Genomic DNA, 19,927 nt, shown 5'->3' with positions numbered 1-19,927 from the left:
TTAGTCCCAGCCACCACAGGCAGATAACAACAAGCCAGACAAAGTATCTCCAGACTAAAATTAGGGCACTTAGAGTGGGAGGCATCCAGAGATCACAGACTTCTTCCATACCTTATTATGTTTGGGTGGTGTAGTAGATAGAGTGCTGGGCCTAAAGTCAGGAAGATTCATCTTCCTGAGTTCAAATCCAGCCTCAGACACTTATTGGCTGTGTGACCCTGGGCAAGTCACTTAACCCTGTTTGCCTCAGTGCCTCACCTATAAAATGAGCTCAAACCACACCAGTATCTTTGCCAAGAAACCACCAAATGGGGTCGCCAAGAGCCAGACACAACTGAAAAATGACCAAACAACAAAACTCTTATATACCCTCAAGATTCTCTCTGACGTAGCTAAAAATAACTTCAAGTCAGAACAAAAAGACAACTTAAGGGGGAAAGGTCAGTGTTCTCCACTTACACCATAGTGGGGAGATCTCATTTCTGTCTTTCTCGTGCATATTTGTCAATAGCAAAATTGAAATGAATTGCATTGGAACTCTATTTTGGCCAGCAAAAGGTCTCTCTCACCTACATTAAGGATGAGGCAGACCTGAGCATATGTGTTTGTATCTGGGAAGTAACCAGCAGAAAAAGACAGGCTGAGGATTGGAATGAAAGAGGAAATTACTAGAGTGAAATGTACTAGAGGAAACACGAGGGGATAGAATCAATTACACAAACAGAAGGCTAGCCTCAGCAAAGAGAAAGGCCACTTCTTCACCATCGGTTGGAGTAAAGGAAGAAAGAATGGGAAATGCCAACAAGGAATTTTAGTAATAACAGCTAGCATTCATATAGTGCTGAGGTCAGCAAAGCGTTTTACATATTGTCTCATTTGATCCTCACAACGACCTTGTAATGGAGTGACTATTATTGTTCCTATTTTATAAATGAGGAAACTGAGGCAGACAGAGGTTAAATTACTTGCTCAGGGTCACTCATCAAATAAGTATCTGGAGTAGGATTCAAACTCAGGAATCAAATCTTTACTGAGTCCAAATCCAGCAATTTATCATTTTTGTGAAAAAGAGAAAGCTAGAAGAGTTCACTGCATGGCCTTTATTTTCTCAGTAAATTACAGGGCAAGCATCTCCACTGAGAAGATGGAGGTAGGGGCACAGTTTGGGACCCCTGCGGTTAGAAGAGAAGATTTAGAACTGTGAGGGATGTAACTGACAATTGTTTGGGGAGAAGCAAAGGGAATTCCTTGTTACAATGAGGGCCCACTTGGAATTAGATACCATAACTATGTAGTGTGCCCAGAAAGTCCACATGATGCTTCTTCCATCTCTGGTCAACAGCAGGGGACCAGGAGTGGAGGTGGCAGATGATCCAGGAATGATCCAGGGTTGGAGTTTGGCAAGCCATGAACAGTGACAGGAGAAGGAAAGAAGAGATGCAGAGCAGATGATGGCAGAGTATATGTTACCCAAAGGGTCAAGATTGTGAAGGGAAGAAAGGGAGATCAGAACAAGAGTCTAGAAGAACCATGAGAACCAACCAATTAGTTAAACAATAAGCATTTATAAAAAGCATACCAGGCACTATGCTAGGTGCTGGGGGATGTGAGGGAAACAACATGTACATATAAGTATATAAGATATATGTGTAACTTTAATATAATAAAATAACTTTGGAGGAGAAAGGTCTGGAAGCTGGGGTGGACTGGGAACAACCCTCTGGCAGATGGTGGCAAAGTCAGAGAAAGAGTATTCCAGGAATGGCATTCAAAGGCATGGAGAAGGAAGATACAGTGCTTGTGTGTGAGGAACAGGGCCATAGTGCCCTAGGGGCAATGGTGGCAGAGGAAGAGTGTAGACGTGGCAATGGGTGGCTCAAAATATTCCAACTGCCCATCTAGGACCAGAGCATGGTGTTGGCAGGGCATGGGAGAAAGTGCAGCCAGAGAGGATGGCCAAAATGCAGTCAGTATCTTCTAGGGGAAGCCAGCTCTGGGAGAGCCAGAAGATGAGGGCGGAAATCACAGGAAGTGTGCTCATTATGGCAGAGGAATTCTAAGGAGCACATTGGAAGCCAAAGACACAACTGGAATGGGATGTAGGAAGGGCAGCCATAAGGAGCCCTTCTTCCTCACCTCTTTCCCTAGCTTCCTTCAGTGCTTAGCTCAAGAGATGAAAAGTATGAGTTCTTTCCTGTTCCCCACAGTGGCTAAAGCCTCCCCTCCCTTCCTCCTCTCTTCCCTAACCTGCTGTTCTCCACCCTCCTACAAATTACTTTGTATTATTTTGCATATATTTTGTATCTGTTTTTATATGTAATCGTTGTAGCATTCTATGGAATATAAATTCATTTTAAGAAAACTTTAACGAAAATTTATTATAGGAATCTTTATGTTATTTTAAATATGTAAAACTTTAGAGTCACCAAATGTCAGTGGAACTGACCGAGGTCTTTAATATTGTTCCAATGCCAAATTTTAAATTTGCCTAAAATACTATTTTAGGGAGAACTCACACAAGGCAAGCGCTCACACGGTGGTCAGAAGAATCGATACAAGGACATTCTTGAGGTCTCTCTGAAGAACTTTGGAATCTATTGAGTAACATAGGAGACACTGGCACAGGACCTCCCAGCATGGCGTGACTGCATCAAAGAAGGCACTGTGCTCTGAGTGCAGTAGAATTGCAGTAGCTCAAAAGAAAGGTGAGATGTGCAAATTTAGAGCCATCTCCACTCCAAATGTTCACACAGACTATTTGTCCTCTACCTGTGGTAGAGCCTTCTGAGCTCATATTGGTCTGATCAGCCACAGTTGAACACATTGTGCCTCGACTCCAACTCAGTGAGGTCATTTTGGTGTCCTTGGAGAATGAAAGACAACCACCAACCAACCAGTCACCAAAAGCTGGGAGAAAAAGGTTAGTTTTAGCATACACTGTACACGTGGATTAGCAAGATGGATTTGTTCAATGCCAATCACAGATGAGCTCAACCACAGGATACCCCTCTAGAATGTAAGCTCCTGCGGGGAGACTTTGGTTTCTTTGTCTTTATGCCCAGTGCCCAGCACAAAAAGCAGGCACATCCAGTACTAAGTTCCTAATGAATAATGATTGTGGATTGATTGATTGTTCTTAACCTTTGGGAGACAGAGTAGTAGACAGTGCTGGCTTTGGAGTCAGGAGGGCTGGTGTCTGATCTGGACTGCCAATTGCTACTTGGGTGACAGCGGGCATGATCCTTAACCTCTCTGGGTCTCAGTTTCTTCAAATGTAAAATGAAGCCATTAAACTAGATAACCTATAACTCTCTGCTCCTGTGACAGGCGTCATTTTTATTAACTTGTGCTTCTGTTCTTGTGCTATCTGCTCAGTAAACATCCTTTTGTAAACGCTAATTGGTGTTAATTGGTTATATGGAACTGGGGTACTAATTACTGGGGGCAGCACATCACACTAAGAATACTGAAAGGGATTTGTAGCTGGGGAGGGGGGGTATGCTCAGTGTCTCCCCATTCTTTCTATCATAAAATGTAATAAATTATTAATTTTGTTTGAATGAAATATGAACAAATAAAATTATTGGCCCAAACTTTTACGAAAAGGAGGATGCCTCTTTTTCTTTTTTTCAGGATTCACTACATAAAGTCTGGAAATTTTCTCCTACAATAAACACTTTCTCCTAAAGTCGGCCGTAGGTTGAAGGGCTGGCGGAGTTACCCGGAGGCCAACTGTTGCATCACAGTCACCTTTCCACCAGAGAAAAGAGGCATCGCCTTTCGATTTGGAGAAAATTACCTATGCACCAACCGACGCTCTTTTATTTACGGGTCCCCACAGGCCGTAAGTGAATAAATCCCTCCCCCGGAAACAGGCTTGGCTTTTGCAAAGAGAAGGTGGGGCACTCGTCTGATGCCCTACTGCCCGGGCCCCAAGGCTGCGCATTTCACTCGGTCTCTGTTGCATAAACAGAATAATCACACGGGTGACCCAACCCTGGAGATCACATCTCACGATCCTCGTTCTCCTCCCACAGGCAGGGAAAGCAGCCCGTAGGCCGGCTCACCCCGTCCCCAAGAGCGGCAGGAAGGGGAGGAGAGAGCCGGCCTGCACGCTGCGCGGGGGGCGGTGCTGCGGCGGGGCACGCACGGCCTTGGCCCCTCAGAGTTCGGCCGCTAGCCAGGTCGTCTGTCTCTGCTCTGCAGCGCGGAAGGTGGGAGGACATGGCGGGCCAGGTAACGCGGTCTACAGCGGGGCTGTCCGGAGAGGGCCAAGGATGCGTGGAACGTTCCCGGGAGGCCGCTGCATGCGCGAGCCAGCGAGCGCAAAGCGGCTGCAGGCCCCGGCTGACCTTTGTCCTGGCTGCTTGTTGTGCATGGGGGAGTAGGCCACGGGACGCAAGGAAAGGGGCTGCGGGCGGGGGCCGGGAGCGCTTCCCGGCTGCGGCTTCCCGCCTGGGGACCTAGGGAGCCATGCACACCAGGGATGCTCAAAATGGTCTGGACGAGCTACTGAAGTGGCGATAATGTGCAAAATATTGCAAAGCCAGCGGAAAGGAAATCGAACTTGCTACATAGTTTCTGCCTTTCCAGGAAACAAGATGGAACAGTAGCTAGAGATTGAGCACTCATTAAGCGCCTACTGAGTGCCTCAGTCCACAAGCGTTTTTTAAGTGTTGGTGATACAGCAGTCTTTGTTTTCAGGAGCTTATGGAGGGAAGTGAAAATAGCAAATAGGAATGCAAGAAACTAGGAAATATTCAAAGGGACTGCAGCCCTATCTGGGGGCTCAGAAAAGGCCTAATCTCCCGAGAGGCAAACGTAAGAAGAGAAGCCTAGGAGGGATACCTGTTAGGAAGCCTCAAAAGTAGGAGTAATGTTTATGAGGAACAACTACTGGGCCAGTTTGTCTGGAAGGAGAATCGTGTGATAAATTATATTGTGCAGTAGAAATAGTCCTGACTTTGGAGTCCACAGATCCAAGTTCAAAACCTGCCTCTGCACCTTGGGCAAGTTACTTAACCTCTCCTCCAAGCTTCAGTTTCTTCATCTGTAAAATGGGGGGCCTAGAACTAGATGATATATAAAGTCCCTTCCAGCTCTGAATCTTCATTCCCAAGAGTGGAGCCGGATCATGAAGGGTTTTAAATTCCAGAGCTTGTCACTAGTAATAATAGCCGAGATTTCTTTAGGGCCTTATAATTCTAAAGACCTCTCACAATAGCCATTGCGGGGCAAGGTAATGTATATCATCCTCTCCTTTAAGGTATTAGAAACCTCCGACCTTCCGGCTCCAAAGTTACAGTCCTGAGAATAGTATGATAGAAAAATCACCGGATTTGGCATCAAAGCATGTGTATTGAAAGGCCCTCCTCTGAGCAACCTTGAGCATCTCTGGGCTCCAGTTTCTTGTAGGTAAAATGTGGAGGTTGAACTAGACATTCCAAGGTCCAATTCTGAATCAATGAACCTTTGAGCCGTTTAGCAAAGGAGGACACTGGCTAAGTGATTTTGCTTACTCAGCACTGGATGGGACTTGAACCCAGGTCATCAGCATCCAAGCATAGTGGCTAGGTGTCCTTAGGGAAAGGGGTTTTGCTTCAACCCTGGTGAGGTCTCAGATGACTTAAACCCCCAAGGTCTGGATCAAGAATAAGTAGAGGGGCACCTAGGTGGCGCAGTGAGTAGAGCACCGGCCCTGGAGTCAGGAGGACCTGAGTTCAAATGCGGCCTCAGACACTTGACACATGTACTAGCTGTGTGACCTTGGGCAAGTCACTTAACCCCAATTGCCCTGCCGAAACAAAAAAAAAAGTAGAGGTTGGCTTTAGTTCAAGTCTGCCATTAATCAGTTATATGATTTTGGACAGGTTGTCCCATCTTAGGACTTCAGTTTCAATAAAATGAGAGATAGTCACTATGTTCCCATACCCCCTTGAAGAGCCCTTCAGGGCCCAAAACTCTGTGACTCTAAATCATAAGACTAAAAGGATTGGCATATATGCATCAGTCCTGGAGTTCATCTCATTGAATTCTTCTTTAGGGTAGGGCCCATTTAATTTTTTGTCATCATCTGCCTAGTCAGTGCGTGATGGAGTACATTGTCTGTGCTAAGTTGAATTCGTTTCAAACGGTGGCACCAGCAGCTAAATTTTGGGAGGAGCCTACTGTGATTCCTAGTTCACTTTTAGAAACAAAGAAGTTATCCAGGTGTGTGGGACAATAATCCCCCAAAATGAAATAACAATCAAAGGTTTCTCAAGGTAAAGACAGAGGCTTTATTTGCAAGTCTCGGGCTAGAATTGGGCATCGCCCACTCCAGAATGGTCTGGGGTGGGGAGGCAAGTTTCAGAAGGCAGACAGTCAGTTTATATACCCCTTAAAGGGTCCCCCCAAAACCCCCTTACAAAAACAATTCTAAGAAGCCCCCAAAACCCCCTGGACCTCTGTCCCCATCCGTGGGGGGTGGGGGGGGGTGGTAGTTGGCCTCACATTCTTGAAACAAGGAAAGATTCTTAATCTAACACCTTAACCTCAAACTAATAGCTGTTACAGGCATACTCACCGTATGTGTATGCAGGATGTGGATATATGGTGTATGTGCAAGTTTAAGCAGGGGAAGGGGTGGGGGTTTAATTCTTAAACTTAAAGATATAGTTCAGGCGTTATGGGAGCTAAAATATTAAGTATCCTTTTCCTTAAATGAGAGACTTTCATTCATCCCACTCACAGGTATCCAGAAACCTAGATATCTTACAATGGTCAGGCCAAAAGAGACAAGAATAAGATAATTAAACTGTTAACAATCTGTGTTGGATCTCTCAAGTTGCTGATTTTCTAAAGTATTTCATAAACAACCAACCAGAATTCATTAAGGCCTTCTGTTTTCCAGGCGCTGAATAAAAAGAATGAAGTAACCCTTAGTTACGGTTAAGAAGCTTACATCCAGAGAGGTGTGTTTGGGAGGGAGGCCACTAGCAGTTGGGATCAGGAAAGGCTTCATTTCAAAGACACTACATGAGCATATCCTGAAGAAAAAGAGGGATTCTTTAAAGCAGAGGAGAGGAGGGATTGCATTCCAGGTACTGAGACATCCAGCTTAAAGGCAGGGAGAAAAATGGAACGTGGGAGATCTAGGAGGCCAGTTTACCTAGACCATAAAATGCAGAAAGTGCCATGTATAATAAAGCTGGAAAGCAGTCAGCCAAACAGAGCAGTTAGTTAATATTTTATCCTAGTATATCAGTAAGCACTGGAGCTTGAGTAAGGGAGTGACATGGTCAGATCTGTGCTTAAGAAAAAAATCACTTTGTCAGAGCAGTTAGGATTGGCTGTTGCAGTAGTCTATAGAGGAGAGGGCATGAGGTCCTGAACTAGGGTGGTAGCTCTGCGAATAGAGAGAAGGCATCAGATAGAGCAAGATGTGGCAACCCATTGGATATGTGAGGTCAGTGAGAGTGAGGAGGCAAGGTCATGAACTTGGCAGTGATTTCTTTAGAAATTGGGAAGCTTGCAAAATCTTATAAAAAATGAATGTTGAAAACTGTCTTTACATGTAATTGGAAAAAATAAAATACTATTTACAAAAGAAATTAAAGGAACTCAGGCTAAAAAGAAATAAGGAAGTTTAGAAAAGGAATAGTTTTGGAAGAAAAGGTAAGTGACTTCTGTTTTGAAAACAGTCACTCAAAAATTATTTTTAAAAAAACTTTATAAGTTGACATTCATTCCTCTTTTAATTCATTCTGCAAAAATTTATAAAGTACCTACTGTGTGCCAGGCACTGTGCCAAGCATGGGGGTACAAAGATAGTTCTTAATTGACAAACTTACATTCTACTGGAGGAAAATACAGTGGTTATATAAATAAGTACAAAATATTTGTACATTACCAATGTACTTATTGATACATTTGTAATGGACACAATCAGGTCAGATAACCTCCAATATTATTCAGCAGTACCAAGAAAGCACATGATAGGGATAACTCAGGGCTGAAATATAACAAAACATGAGCCAGGATAAGACAAAGGAGCAATGGGGAAGATCAATGTATAATTTGGACCAGCCTACTCTAAGGTCAGGATTGGGGAAGGAAGATGGACTAACTTGACTTATAGGTGGGCACAGTGTCCCAAATATTGAAGTCCTGAACATTCCTATAGACTTAAGATAGTGTATTTATTTTCCTAAAATTAACATCATTGAGGAGAAAGAAGTGAAGCCCTTTTGAGAGGCAAAGGTAGATAGAAAGCTTAAATTCTGGGCAAAGGTGACAAGTAAAGTCTGAATTTTGTGCTTTTTAGGTTTCCGTGAATGAATTCTTAAACCATGTACCAATGACTGCCCTAAAGGAGAGAAAACACCCAAAAGTACCTGCCTTGGAAACTCACTTTTTCTTGCTGCTTTTGTTTCTTGTTCTAAACATAGGTTCCCAAAATGGGTAATGGGGGGGGGGGGGGCATGCGGCACTAGACAGATCCAAGGGAGTTGGTAGTAGCCTCAGGTGCAATTGGGGGCATTGAATAAAAATAAGGGAACAATAGAAGCATAAGGAAAGAAGAGAAGGTAAGAAAATTTTTTGAAAAACTTCATACATGCTTCATCGGTTGTATAACAGAGTTAAAGTCATAGTGAGTACATTATTTTCCAAAGAAACACACAAGATGCAAGTTATAACCAATCGGTGATTAAGTCTGGGAATAGGCCTTAACAAGCAAGTGTTGGCAGGCAGGTGCCATGTATTGTCAGGAAGACCAGCATTCATGGGCAGGAATATGTACACTTGTTTACAATACTGTGGCTATACAGTTACACGACATAATATTGTATCACCATCATTTCAGTGCAGAAAAAAAAAACAAATTTATAATAAATTATTAAATTTAAGATGCATCTTTTTTTTTAAATTTTATATTTTTTGAAATGATGCAAATTTTTTTAAAACCATTAAAGGGTTAAGAAAGTAGATTTCCAGAGGGGGTGCCCAGTAATTTTTTTAAAGGGGGTGGTAGGCCAAATAAGTTTAGGAACCTCTGTCTAAAGTTTTGGAAACTCCTGGACAATGGAGGAAGAATTCGCAACCTTCTCAAGATTAGGTTTCTACCAATGGTTATATGATCCCCTGTCAGCCAAGCGGAAGCCTTGTGTTTACGTGGAACCATTCTGATAATCACAGCTGCGTAGGTTGAATGCAAAATCAATGAACTAAATGGAAAAGCATTTAGTAAGTGGTTACTATGGGCTGGGTACTGTGTTAAGTGCCAGGGATACAAATTGAAAATGAAACAGCCCGTACCCCTTAGGAGCTTTCATTATATTAAGTAGAGGGAACACAACACTTATCAGGTAGTAGTGACCAGAGAAAGGACTTTCAATATGAGAAGTCACTAGAATGGTGATTGCAATCTTAAGAGTAGTCAGGCTCTTTTGAAGCAATGGTAGTGTTATTTTGATTGGAGAGGAAGTATAGCTTAGATACCACATAGAGTTAGTAGCCATGGGTTTCCAGTGCTTGGCGTGGTCTTTGCTTTGGATATGCAGTAAACAATTCATGTTATGTTTTGGAAGCATATTTGTGTGTGCTGTTATACTTGTCCCCAGACACAGTTGTTTATAGGCAGGCATTCAGAAATCTTCCTCTGGGATTTTGCTTTGAGGCATACATCCTAAGAATCCTAACATGAGTATCTAAATCCTTTGCTGAACTGTCAGATTTAATACTTAAATTTCTGTTTTACTAAAAACTTCATCAAAAGATTTTTCCATTTGCTGATAAGCTGACCATCAGAGCTTACTTGCTTTTTCTTTAGTCTTTGTTTACTTTATTTCTTTTTCCCCTATTCTTTATTCTTTATTTTTTTCTTTATTCGGTGATGTCCAGATTATTCGTGAATCTGTGGTTTATTTTCTGAGGATTACTATTCTTAGGCAATTAACAGTAATCTCCAAATGCATCAGAGTGGTTCTGGGTTTTTGAAATGTATTTTCTTGAAGCCTTTTGTCTTTACTTCAAAATAATTTCCTACCAGATTGAACGCTCCTTTGTAACAAAGACAAACATCAATACACAAACCTCATCTGGTACTATGTAAAATAAAAGAAGCCATCTTTAACCTCATTTCTTACCTAGCCTTAATCACTGAATGAGTGCTGCCTCTAACAAACTGAGACCTGGGAAAGATCTTAGCTTAGAAAGGTCAAGGTCTCCCACTGCATCTGGAGCCATCTCCAGTTGTCCCAATCTATGTCTTGACACTGGATCCAGATGGCTCCAGAGCATAGAGTAAGGCTGATGACTTTGTACAGCTCTGCTTCACTTTCAAGTCAAAACATCACCTTCCTGGTGTCATGGTGCTTTTGGAGAACAAAGGAAAAAAACAGTTCTCTCCTAGTAGTCTCTCACTTCTCTGTAAAGCAAGTGGAATTTTTTAAAGTCTTCTCCAGAACCTCCATTGGTTATTTCCCATAAGAGTGACTTACTCAAGAGAATAAAAGCTTGCCTTTTCTTCCTTACTCTAGATTATAAAGTGCAAGGCTGCTGTGGCTTGGGAGGCTGGCAAACCTCTTTCTATAGAGGAAATCGAAGTTGCACCACCAAAAGCTCATGAAGTTCGAGTTAAGGTAATTCTGCATCTGAGTTACTGGCAAAGTTTGATCCATAGTCCAGGTTCTCTGGGATAAGTGATTTGAGTCAGGAGCTCTTCAGAGAACCCTTCCTATAGGACAGGAGTGGAGATAAATCAAGGAAAGTGACTTACTTTGGGAATGTGGTTTTGTAGCCACTTGGTTTTTTCCCCTTTTTCTTCCCATGAAGCATTGGCTTCTGCCTCTTTTAGGCCTCCTCTGGGCTTGGTCTGGTTGAATCTACCCACTTGGCATACCAGCTTCTTACAGCTGACTTATTTCTCATGGTGGTTGTAAGAAAAATGTCATTCTCTGAAGTCAGAACAGACAGCCAGTGAGGAGGGAACAAGCTGGCCCTTCCCCAAGGCACAAGTGCCTTTATAATACTGAAAATCATCATGTGTGCAATCATTGGCCCCAGCTGCTGTCTCATCGTGTTCTGCCATAAAGTTATGTCAGATAACAGACATGTTGAGACAAATGAAAAGCCTGAGAGACAGTTTCTGGGTAATTAATAATCAATTTATTAATTAGGCTATCTGGTAATCAGTAGATGGTTAGTGGTCTCTCATGGTAACCAAAGACAAAACCGTGGAGATCACTAAATGTTTAAATACCCTTAGAAAGGGGAGGTGCTCCTTACAGGTAAAAATCAACCCTGATTTATGAATAATTAATGAGTAGGTGGACTTTCAAATGAGGGGCAGGCTGAAAGCCTTCAACTGCTCTTGCTGAGGACGTGGCTTAATCATGGGACTCAGCTGCCTCCTGCAGTCTGGACAAGGGAATCCATCTCTATCCAGACCACTCTGGTTGGTTTGCTCCCTCATAAACTGAGTTCCCCTAGACTGCAGTGGAGGGGTACAAGGCCATGGGCTCAGTGCTTTAGAGCTAGAATGCACCTAGATTAGATTCTGTTTACACTATAAACAAAAGTAAGGTCTCTTAGTTTGGTAGGGTCCACCCAAGATCATGAAGCATGTACCCCAAAGATTAGGCCAATCTCCTCTATCAGCCTTGTCCTTCGGAGACTGTCTAAATGACCTACTGGGACTGGTCCCAGAATGAAGAAATAGATCCCAAGTTAATCCTAATTTAATAATTGGTTATTAATACAACAGAAAAATTATCGCTTCTCTCAATGTTATAGTGTATGTATCACTAAAATTAATTAAATAAGCATTTATTAAAGGTCTGCTATCTTCCAGGAACTGTATTAAGGCTCTGGAGATAGAAAGAAAAAATTAAATAGTCCCTGTCTTGAAGGAAGAGATTTCTTGATAGAAATCAGGGGAAACGGGCAACATGATATCGTGGTTCCATTTGAAAACCAGCTACTTATCACTCATATGACCTTGACCACTCCAAGCTTCCATTTCTTCATCTATAAAATGAGGGGGTTGGATTTAATCTCCAGTAAAGGCCTTTCCAACCCGAAATATATAGTCCTAACAAAAATAAAGGCGACAGCACGTATCCTTATATGTATTCTGAGTTGCCTATACGCATGCAAAGATTCACCTGCATTCTGTTTCTCTGAATACCCTAATAGATTCTTGCCACTGCTGTTTGCCATACTGATGCCTATACCCTGAGTGGGGCAGATCCAGAAGGGTGTTTTCCAGTGATTTTGGGACATGAAGGCGCTGGAATTGTGGAGAGTGTTGGCGAAGGAGTAACTAAATTTCAAGCAGGTAGGCTCCCGATTGGACACTTGAATTCCTGTGCTCATTACTATAAGAAAATCACTTTTCTGATCAGCTGCCAGTATCATTCATTGATCAGGAGATTGCCTGCTCAGTGACTTGTCAAGATTGATCTCACTTCTCATTTGGCAAATGCAAGGCTTTTTGTTCTCTGATTTCATAGGCCACTGCTTCTCTGAAAGCATTCGAAGACCCTAAACCAGTTTTGTTCCAGATTGTTCTCAGTTAAGAACTGATTTATAGCTGATAATAGCTATTAATAGCTGATTTTTAAAAAAAAGTACTTTACCAAAGTTAAAATTTTGCCCTCACTGTTCTGGAGTCTCTGTCCTGGGATTATCACCGAGATAAAAAAAAAAAACAGGACACTTGGTACATGGGAGGAGAAAGAGGAGGAAGAGAAAGGTTATGTTGCATATTGAGTAGTTAATATTGTTAGTCTTGACTTTGTCCTTTTTTTTCTTTTACTTTTTCTTTTTCTCGCAAGGCAGTCTGGGTTAAATGACTTGCCCAAGGTCACATAGCTAGTAAGTATCAAGTATCTGAGGCTGGATTTGAATTCGGGTCCTCCTGACTCCAGGGCAGGTCTTGGCTCCTTTTCTCCAGCCCAAATCAAATGACACGTTGAAACAAGAATACTTTTTATACTTTCAGTAACAGTTGCAAGATCTTTTTATATTAAGAAATGGAATCTCTCTGCTAAAAGTGATTACTGTTTCCATGTGTTTCCCAGGTGACACTGTCATTCCGCTTTACGTCCCACAGTGTGGAGAATGCAAATTTTGCAAGAATCCTAAAACAAACCTTTGCCAGAAGATCAGGTTGGTATCATTGCAGTTTATGTATATTTTTTTTAATGAATGCACAAAAATCACCTAGCAAGGACCATTTGCTTTTTTAAATTAATTTCCTGTTCAATAGCTGTGACTATTTAGTGAACTGTGATAATTTTGTTCTAAGATTTATCTGAACTGAAATTTGTCTCTTACTAGGTTTTTCGTCCATTGACAAATTTTAGAAATTTAGCTAGATTGATTTTATTTGTTACTCTTTATGGTCAAGACCTGTGATTTCAACTATCTTTATGAGGAAACTTCTACCAGTGTGAATCAGCACTGCTCTGAGCTGGTTGTAGTCATAGGGAAAGGGTTCTTAACCTTTTGTATGTCATGAACCCCTTGGCACTCCAGGGAGCCCTATGGAGCCCTTCTCAGAATGATGTTTTTATATGCATAAAATAAGATACATAAACGGGCTGCTAGGTGGCACAGTGGATAGAGCACCAGCCCTGGAGTTAGGAGGATCTGGGTTCAAATCTAGCCTCAGACACTTACTAGCTGTGTGATGCTGGGCAAGTCACTTAACCACCTCCAAAAAAAAAAGATACAGAAGATTACTTTTTAATTATATTGAAATAAAGACAATCGTTTTTCCCATTTAAGTTCACTGACTCTCTGAAATCTGTCCATAGACTCCTTGGGGTGCCGTAAACCCCTGGTTAAGGACCCTTGTCTGACAATAATATTTATCTGTCACTATGTATCAGACACTTGCTAAGCACCTTACAGTTATTATCTAATTAAATCATTACAGCAGTCCTTGCAGGTAATCCCTATTTTACAGATGAGGAAACTTAGACAAACAGATGTTAAGTGACTTTGTCCAGGGTCACACAGCTAGGGAGTGATGCCAGATTTGAACTCTGTTGTTCCTGACTTCAGACTCAGCGCTCTATGCACTGTGGCGCCCCCAAGCTGCTTTAGTTCTAGAGAGTTGCCTGGGAAACAAATTAAGTGACTTCACACAACCTGTGTATGTCAGAGGGGCGCCTGAACTCAGGTCATCTTGACTGGAGGCTGGCTTTTAGACTACTCCACAACACTTTCTCTCTTCTGTTTTATAATGGGCAAAATAATTTCCCTTCTCGGAAACCACAGAGCAAAAGAAAAGGAAATCTTTATTATTTTAACAGATAATTTCCAGACTTGTCCTGCAAAAATTTCATCAGCCTACAGAATTTTTGCCATACTCACCCCATTTTAGCTGCTAGGGATCACAAACTACAGTATTAACATTCCATTTCCATTTATTCAACCATAGCCTAGTTTCTTATAGACCCTAACAATACGTGCTTCTGTTAATTATCTTGATTTCCTGGAGCTGTTTAAGAAGAAAGTCTGGTCAAAATCTTATATAAATTATATACAAATAAAATCTTATTAAAAATAAATAACAAAAAATATATATATAAGGATGTGGATATATAATTATACATATATGATATAAAATATAATAACAAATCGTATATAAATAATGTTAAAATCTTATGTATTATAAAACAACTATAAAATAAGAAACTAAAGCAGATGTAATTATTCTTGTCTCAGATAAGTTTTTTAAATAAAAGACCACAGAGAATATAAATTAAATATAAAGTATATAATAAATATGAGACTATAAAAGTAAATAATTAAAAAGTATATTCTCTATGGTCTTATTTAAGGATCTTATCTGAGACAAGAATAATGACATGTCTTATTTTAATGTCTTTTATGTTTTATTTTATAATTATATCTTTTGTATATTCTCTATGACCTTCTGCTTAAGAATCTCATTTAAGACAAGATTAATCATATTTATTTTACCGTTGAAGAAATTGGGGCTTAGATGTTATAACCTGCATGATCCATAACCATGAGTCATCCAGTCATCAACAAGTAAAGCCCTGTGTGCTGGGCCTTTGGCAAAACCAGTCTCTGCCCTTAAACAGCTTACGGCAGGGGAGCTGCTACCTGGCTTCCCCACTAGGTCTTTTATTCCTAATCTTATTTCAAGTGGAAATTTATCAAATGCGGGTTATCTGTTTTGCTTTGTTGTCGTTGTCATTTGATGTTTTGAGCAAACCATTGTCAGACAACCAACAGGCGTTTATTAATTGCTTTCTGCAATCAGAGACTAAGTGCTGGGAATACAAAGGATACAAAAAAAGGCAACAACAGCCCTGCCATCAAGAAGCTTCCATTCTAATGACTTCCAATGACACTAACATGAAGTATCGAAACGATCAGTGGAAATTATCTGAGTCCCTCAAACTCGTGACAGGTTTTGAAAAGAATAACATACTATTAGAAAATAACACCCATCACAACCTAGCTCCAGTCTGTCTTTCCAGATTAATTTCCCTTCATTGACCCTTACACACTCTGCATTCTAGGCAAACTGGACAACTTTGCTATTCTCCATACATAATATTTCATCTTCCACCTTGAGGGCAAGGGACAAGGACTGCTCTTTTTTTGTCTTTGTATGCCCAACGTCTAGAATAATGCCTGGTACAGAGTAGGTGCTCAGTAAATGCTTGTCAGATTGTGAAGTTCTGTATTTTTTCTAAGTTTCCTTTAGAGTGCGGTATATCTCATGCTTATGATTCTCTGTATTGTGAGTTAGAATTAGTTACTATTTTGGAAGATTGACTTCAGTCATGCTCTTCTTGGAGTGAAAGAGACCGTTGACAAGTCAGAGACTTGGATTCTGTTCCCATTTCAGTCACTGAATAGCTGAGATCCTACAGTTACTTAACCCTTTTTGGCCTCAGATAAAATATAATATATAAATAACATATAATCATAAAATAAATAAAATTAAATAAAATTTTAAAAATATATAATATATATGTGATATAAATAATATATATAAAATGAGGGCAACGGACAAGATGACAGGTTTCTTTCTAAATCCGAAGTTTCCATGGTTTTACAAATCTTTCTTAATTTTTTTTCCCCACTGTCATGTGGATTTTATGAAACTCTGCTTTATCCTTTATTTTCTCTTTTTCTTTCCTTTAGAGTCACCCAAGGGAAAGGATTGATGCCTGATAGTACAAGCCGATTTACCTGCAAAGGAAAGCAAATTTTTCATTTCATGGGGACCAGCACATTTTCCGAATACACAGTTGTGGCTGATATTTCTTTGACTAAAATTGATCCTTTAGCACCCCTGGATAAAGTCTGCCTCCTGGGTTGTGGCATTTCAACTGGATATGGTGCCGCTATCAACACTGCCAAGGTGAGAGGCTGGTCCATCTTAATTTCTCACAAAAAAAAATTACGGTTAGCCTGGTCAATTTTGTACTTGGCCTAGCATTTTAAAGGAGATATATCCCATTGAGGCCGTTCACTGTGCTCATCTATAGAGAGTAAGTTGGCTTGGTTTGTTTTAAAAGCCAGTGGTTTAAATGTATTTGCCCAGGGGATTGGGCTCTCACAGGATCTCTTGTCCTTCTAGGTGGAGCCTGGCTCTACATGTGCTGTCTTTGGCCTGGGAGGTGTTGGCTTGGCTGTGATCATGGGCTGCAAGGTGGCAGGGGCATCCCGCATCATTGGGGTAGACATCAACAAAGACAAATTTGCAAAGGCCAAGGAGTTTGGAGTCACCGAATGTATTAACCCTCAAGATTTCAAGAAGCCAATCCAGGAAGTGCTGGTGGAAATGACCGATGGTGGAGTGGACTTTTCTTTTGAGTGTATCGGTAATGTTGGTGTCATGGTAAGTATACTTAGCTTCATTCAGTTTCATATGGTAGTGAGGTTTTTGTTTGTTTTTATGTTGCTTCCTCGATTAATGATACAGACAGCAGACTAGTAGCATCAGACTTCAAGTGAGCTAGGTCCCTCCTCCAACATTTTCTGTGTAATCTTGGGCAAGTCTCTTAATCTTCTGGCTTTGTTGATAAAATGGGGATAACCATAACTGTGGTACCTGTCTCTTGGGCTCAAATTAGACAATGTTTATAAAGCATTTTGCATCCTTTAAGATGCTATTTAAATGTTGTTATTAATGTATTATTAATTATTAATTATTTTAAATTTTTGTATTTATGTTCTATTTATTTATGATTTATTTATTTTTATTTTGGTTTTTTTATTGTTAATTATTGATTGATAAACATTGAGTACCTACTATGTGCCAGGCACTCTGCTAAGTACTGGATCATATTGATATGTTAAAAAGTTGATATATTAATACTAGCTTAGGATAACTTTCCCTGATTTATAAGAAGATAATCCCATATTACAGTTAAGTAGACTTAAATTATTTGAACCACAATCTCTAAATGATAAAGGAGTAGGAAAGAATAGTAAAAAAAACTTATTTCCTTGTGCCTAAAATGACTCAAACAGCAACTTTATTAAGATAATAATATATAATGTAGAAATACTCATTAAGGGGTGAGGAACCTGAGACCTTGAGGCCACATGTGGCCCTGTTGGTCCTGAAGTGCAGCCCTTTGTCTGAATCCAAACTTCACAAAACAAATTTTGTGCATATATGTATGCATATATGTAAATATGTACATACATATGATGGGCCAGAATTGAAAATTCTAGGAACAAACAAAAACAACCTGTGAACAGTCACCAAACTCTTGCTAATCTCAGTGTCTCTGACATATTTATTGAATAAGTGACAAGCTTTTAGAGATTCAAGGTAAAATTTTAAAATGAGAAAGGTAGAAGAGAAGCTAGTTGAGTTTTTCAGGGTTTTTTGTTGTTATTTTGTCTTTTTAAAGACAATTTATACAATTTAAAAATTTAAAGACTTTTATACCATTTGCAATGAGAGTTCAGTGCTATGGATTGTGAACCAGTGTTAGATTCATTTGAGTTGAGAAATTATATTTTAAAGTAATGGATAGCTAATGGGTTTGGAGGCAGGGTTATTTGTCTTTTAAAATAGGTTTGTTTTTATTTTTTTTTTAAAGCCTTACCTTCTTCTATAGAGGTCTCCCTCACCCCACCCCATAAATACAACTCCTGTCAGTTTCTGAAATCCCTCACTGTGTGTATCTTCTCATTTCCTACTCTCCTTGGGGTCTGCTTCTGGGTCTCCAGCGAGCAGCCCTGGAAGCCTGCCACAAAGGATGGGGAGTCAGTGTCATCGTTGGAGTAGCTGCTTCTGGTCAGGAGATCGCCACTCGTCCATTTCAGCTGGTAACAGGCCGTACGTGGAAAGGGACAGCCTTTGGAGGTAATTCATTTCATGATTCCATTTTGTGTGCTTTCCATGGCAAGATAGTCCCAAAGGGAAGAAAGAAAGCCAATAGGTGAAAGTTGCAGAGGAGCAGATTTCAGATCAATAAGAAAATTAGAACTGTGCCTCAGGAGACAGTGTTTTAAAACCAGAGGAGTCTTAAAGTGGAGACTGGCTTACCCCTTGTTGATCATTAGTGTTACAGAGGGGATTTTTGTTCAGGTATGGGTTGCCTCTGAGGTTCCAGGATTCTGTGATTATTAAATCTTGAGGTCCCTTAAAGGAAAAGCCATGTTCTGCTGGCTAAGTGATCTATTTCCTACTGCCTGTAGACACAGACCATCTTCCACCTATCCAGGTGTTAACTTGAACTCAATCATTTCACTTCTTTTGGTTACTTTTAGGATGGAAGAGTGTAGAAAGCGTCCCAAAGCTGGTGTCTGAATACATGTCAAAGAAGATCAAAGTTGATGAATTTGTGACACACAACCTGCCTTTTGACCAAATTAATGAAGCCTTCGAGTTGATGCACTCAGGAAAGAGGTAAACTTTCCCCTTGGCTGGGTCACAAAATACAGTAATTCATTTAGAATTTGGGGGTTGTGTTTTACTGGATTTTCTATAGGCTGAGGAAATCACAGCTTATTATCCCTATCATCCTCCATTTCAAGAAAACATTAGCAATGTTGACTGCCACAAATAAAGAGCATAAAACAGGGGTAGATAAAATAAGCATAGATATACACTCCTGGCTGGCCTGTAAGGAAAGTGCCTTGCCCTCCTATTCCTTTAAAAATATTGTCACCTTCTGTCTGCCCTCTCCTCCTTCCCCCACCCCACCAAGCGCCCACAGACATCACTTGACCCAGTCAGTGGTGCTATGGACTTCAGAGGTTGCTAACCCAACAGAGTTCTACATCAGCCACATCTTTTATCTTCGTGCAACAAAAATACCTTCTATTCCATGCCATTCTCTGCCGTATTTGGGGGAGGATGGAAATAACCTTTCTCATTGTCAGTAGTTTATGAACTATAATACTAAGGCTTTTAGAGACAGTTTCAATAGCTTAGTGTGTGTTGGGAGAAGGGAGAGCACATTTTTCATTTCTGGTCAGTAACGCTGACCTGTTTCTTTTCTGTAGCATTCGAAGTGTGTTGAAGATGTAAATCCCAAGTGCAGAATGCGGATCATCTCTGAGTTCCTTATGCCTCTCTGTATTAACAGACACGAAGCTAAAGACTGACCGGCACTTCCTCCTGCTGTAGTTTTCTAATCTCGAATAATAGTTTTATATGATTCATGACGTATCTGTTGAATGTCAGTAGGATCACAGATCTACTTTCTAATCTCTACAGAGATTGCTACTGGTCTAATTGTAGGTTGATTCGAGATAAAATGATTTCTACACTGCTATGGAAAAGCTTTGTTTTTCTTTTCATGTTTTGCCTGAAGGAGATTTTGTGGTCTAGTGGGTAGAAGGCCAGCCTTGGAAGTTGCAAGTTTTGCCACTGACATGTGCTAGCTTCCGTGCCTTCAGCAATTTTCTAAGACTGTAAGTTGCAGAT

General features: G+C 40.6%; 1 protein-coding gene across 1 annotated transcript; it reads left to right on the top strand.

Moving 5' to 3' along the window:
• The first annotated feature begins 3,916 nt into the window (after positions 1–3,916).
• On the top strand, positions 3,917–19,782 carry LOC118853082 (alcohol dehydrogenase class-3). The gene is made up of 9 exons (XM_036762984.1): positions 3,917–4,236; positions 10,521–10,622; positions 12,178–12,319; positions 13,065–13,152; positions 16,177–16,396; positions 16,616–16,876; positions 18,223–18,358; positions 18,766–18,904; positions 19,504–19,782. Exons 1-9 carry the CDS (start codon positions 4,225–4,227, stop codon positions 19,526–19,528), a joined length of 1,125 nt encoding a protein of 374 aa, XP_036618879.1. The 5' UTR covers positions 3,917–4,224; the 3' UTR covers positions 19,529–19,782.
• The last annotated feature ends 145 nt before the right edge of the window (positions 19,783–19,927 follow it).

Source organism: Trichosurus vulpecula, chromosome 6 (genome assembly GCF_011100635.1).
Source record: "Trichosurus vulpecula isolate mTriVul1 chromosome 6, mTriVul1.pri, whole genome shotgun sequence".
NCBI classification, from domain to species: Eukaryota; Metazoa; Chordata; class Mammalia; order Diprotodontia; family Phalangeridae; genus Trichosurus; species Trichosurus vulpecula.
The sequence above is the reverse complement of the archived record's forward strand: the minus strand, read 5'-3'. Positions and strand labels throughout refer to the sequence as shown.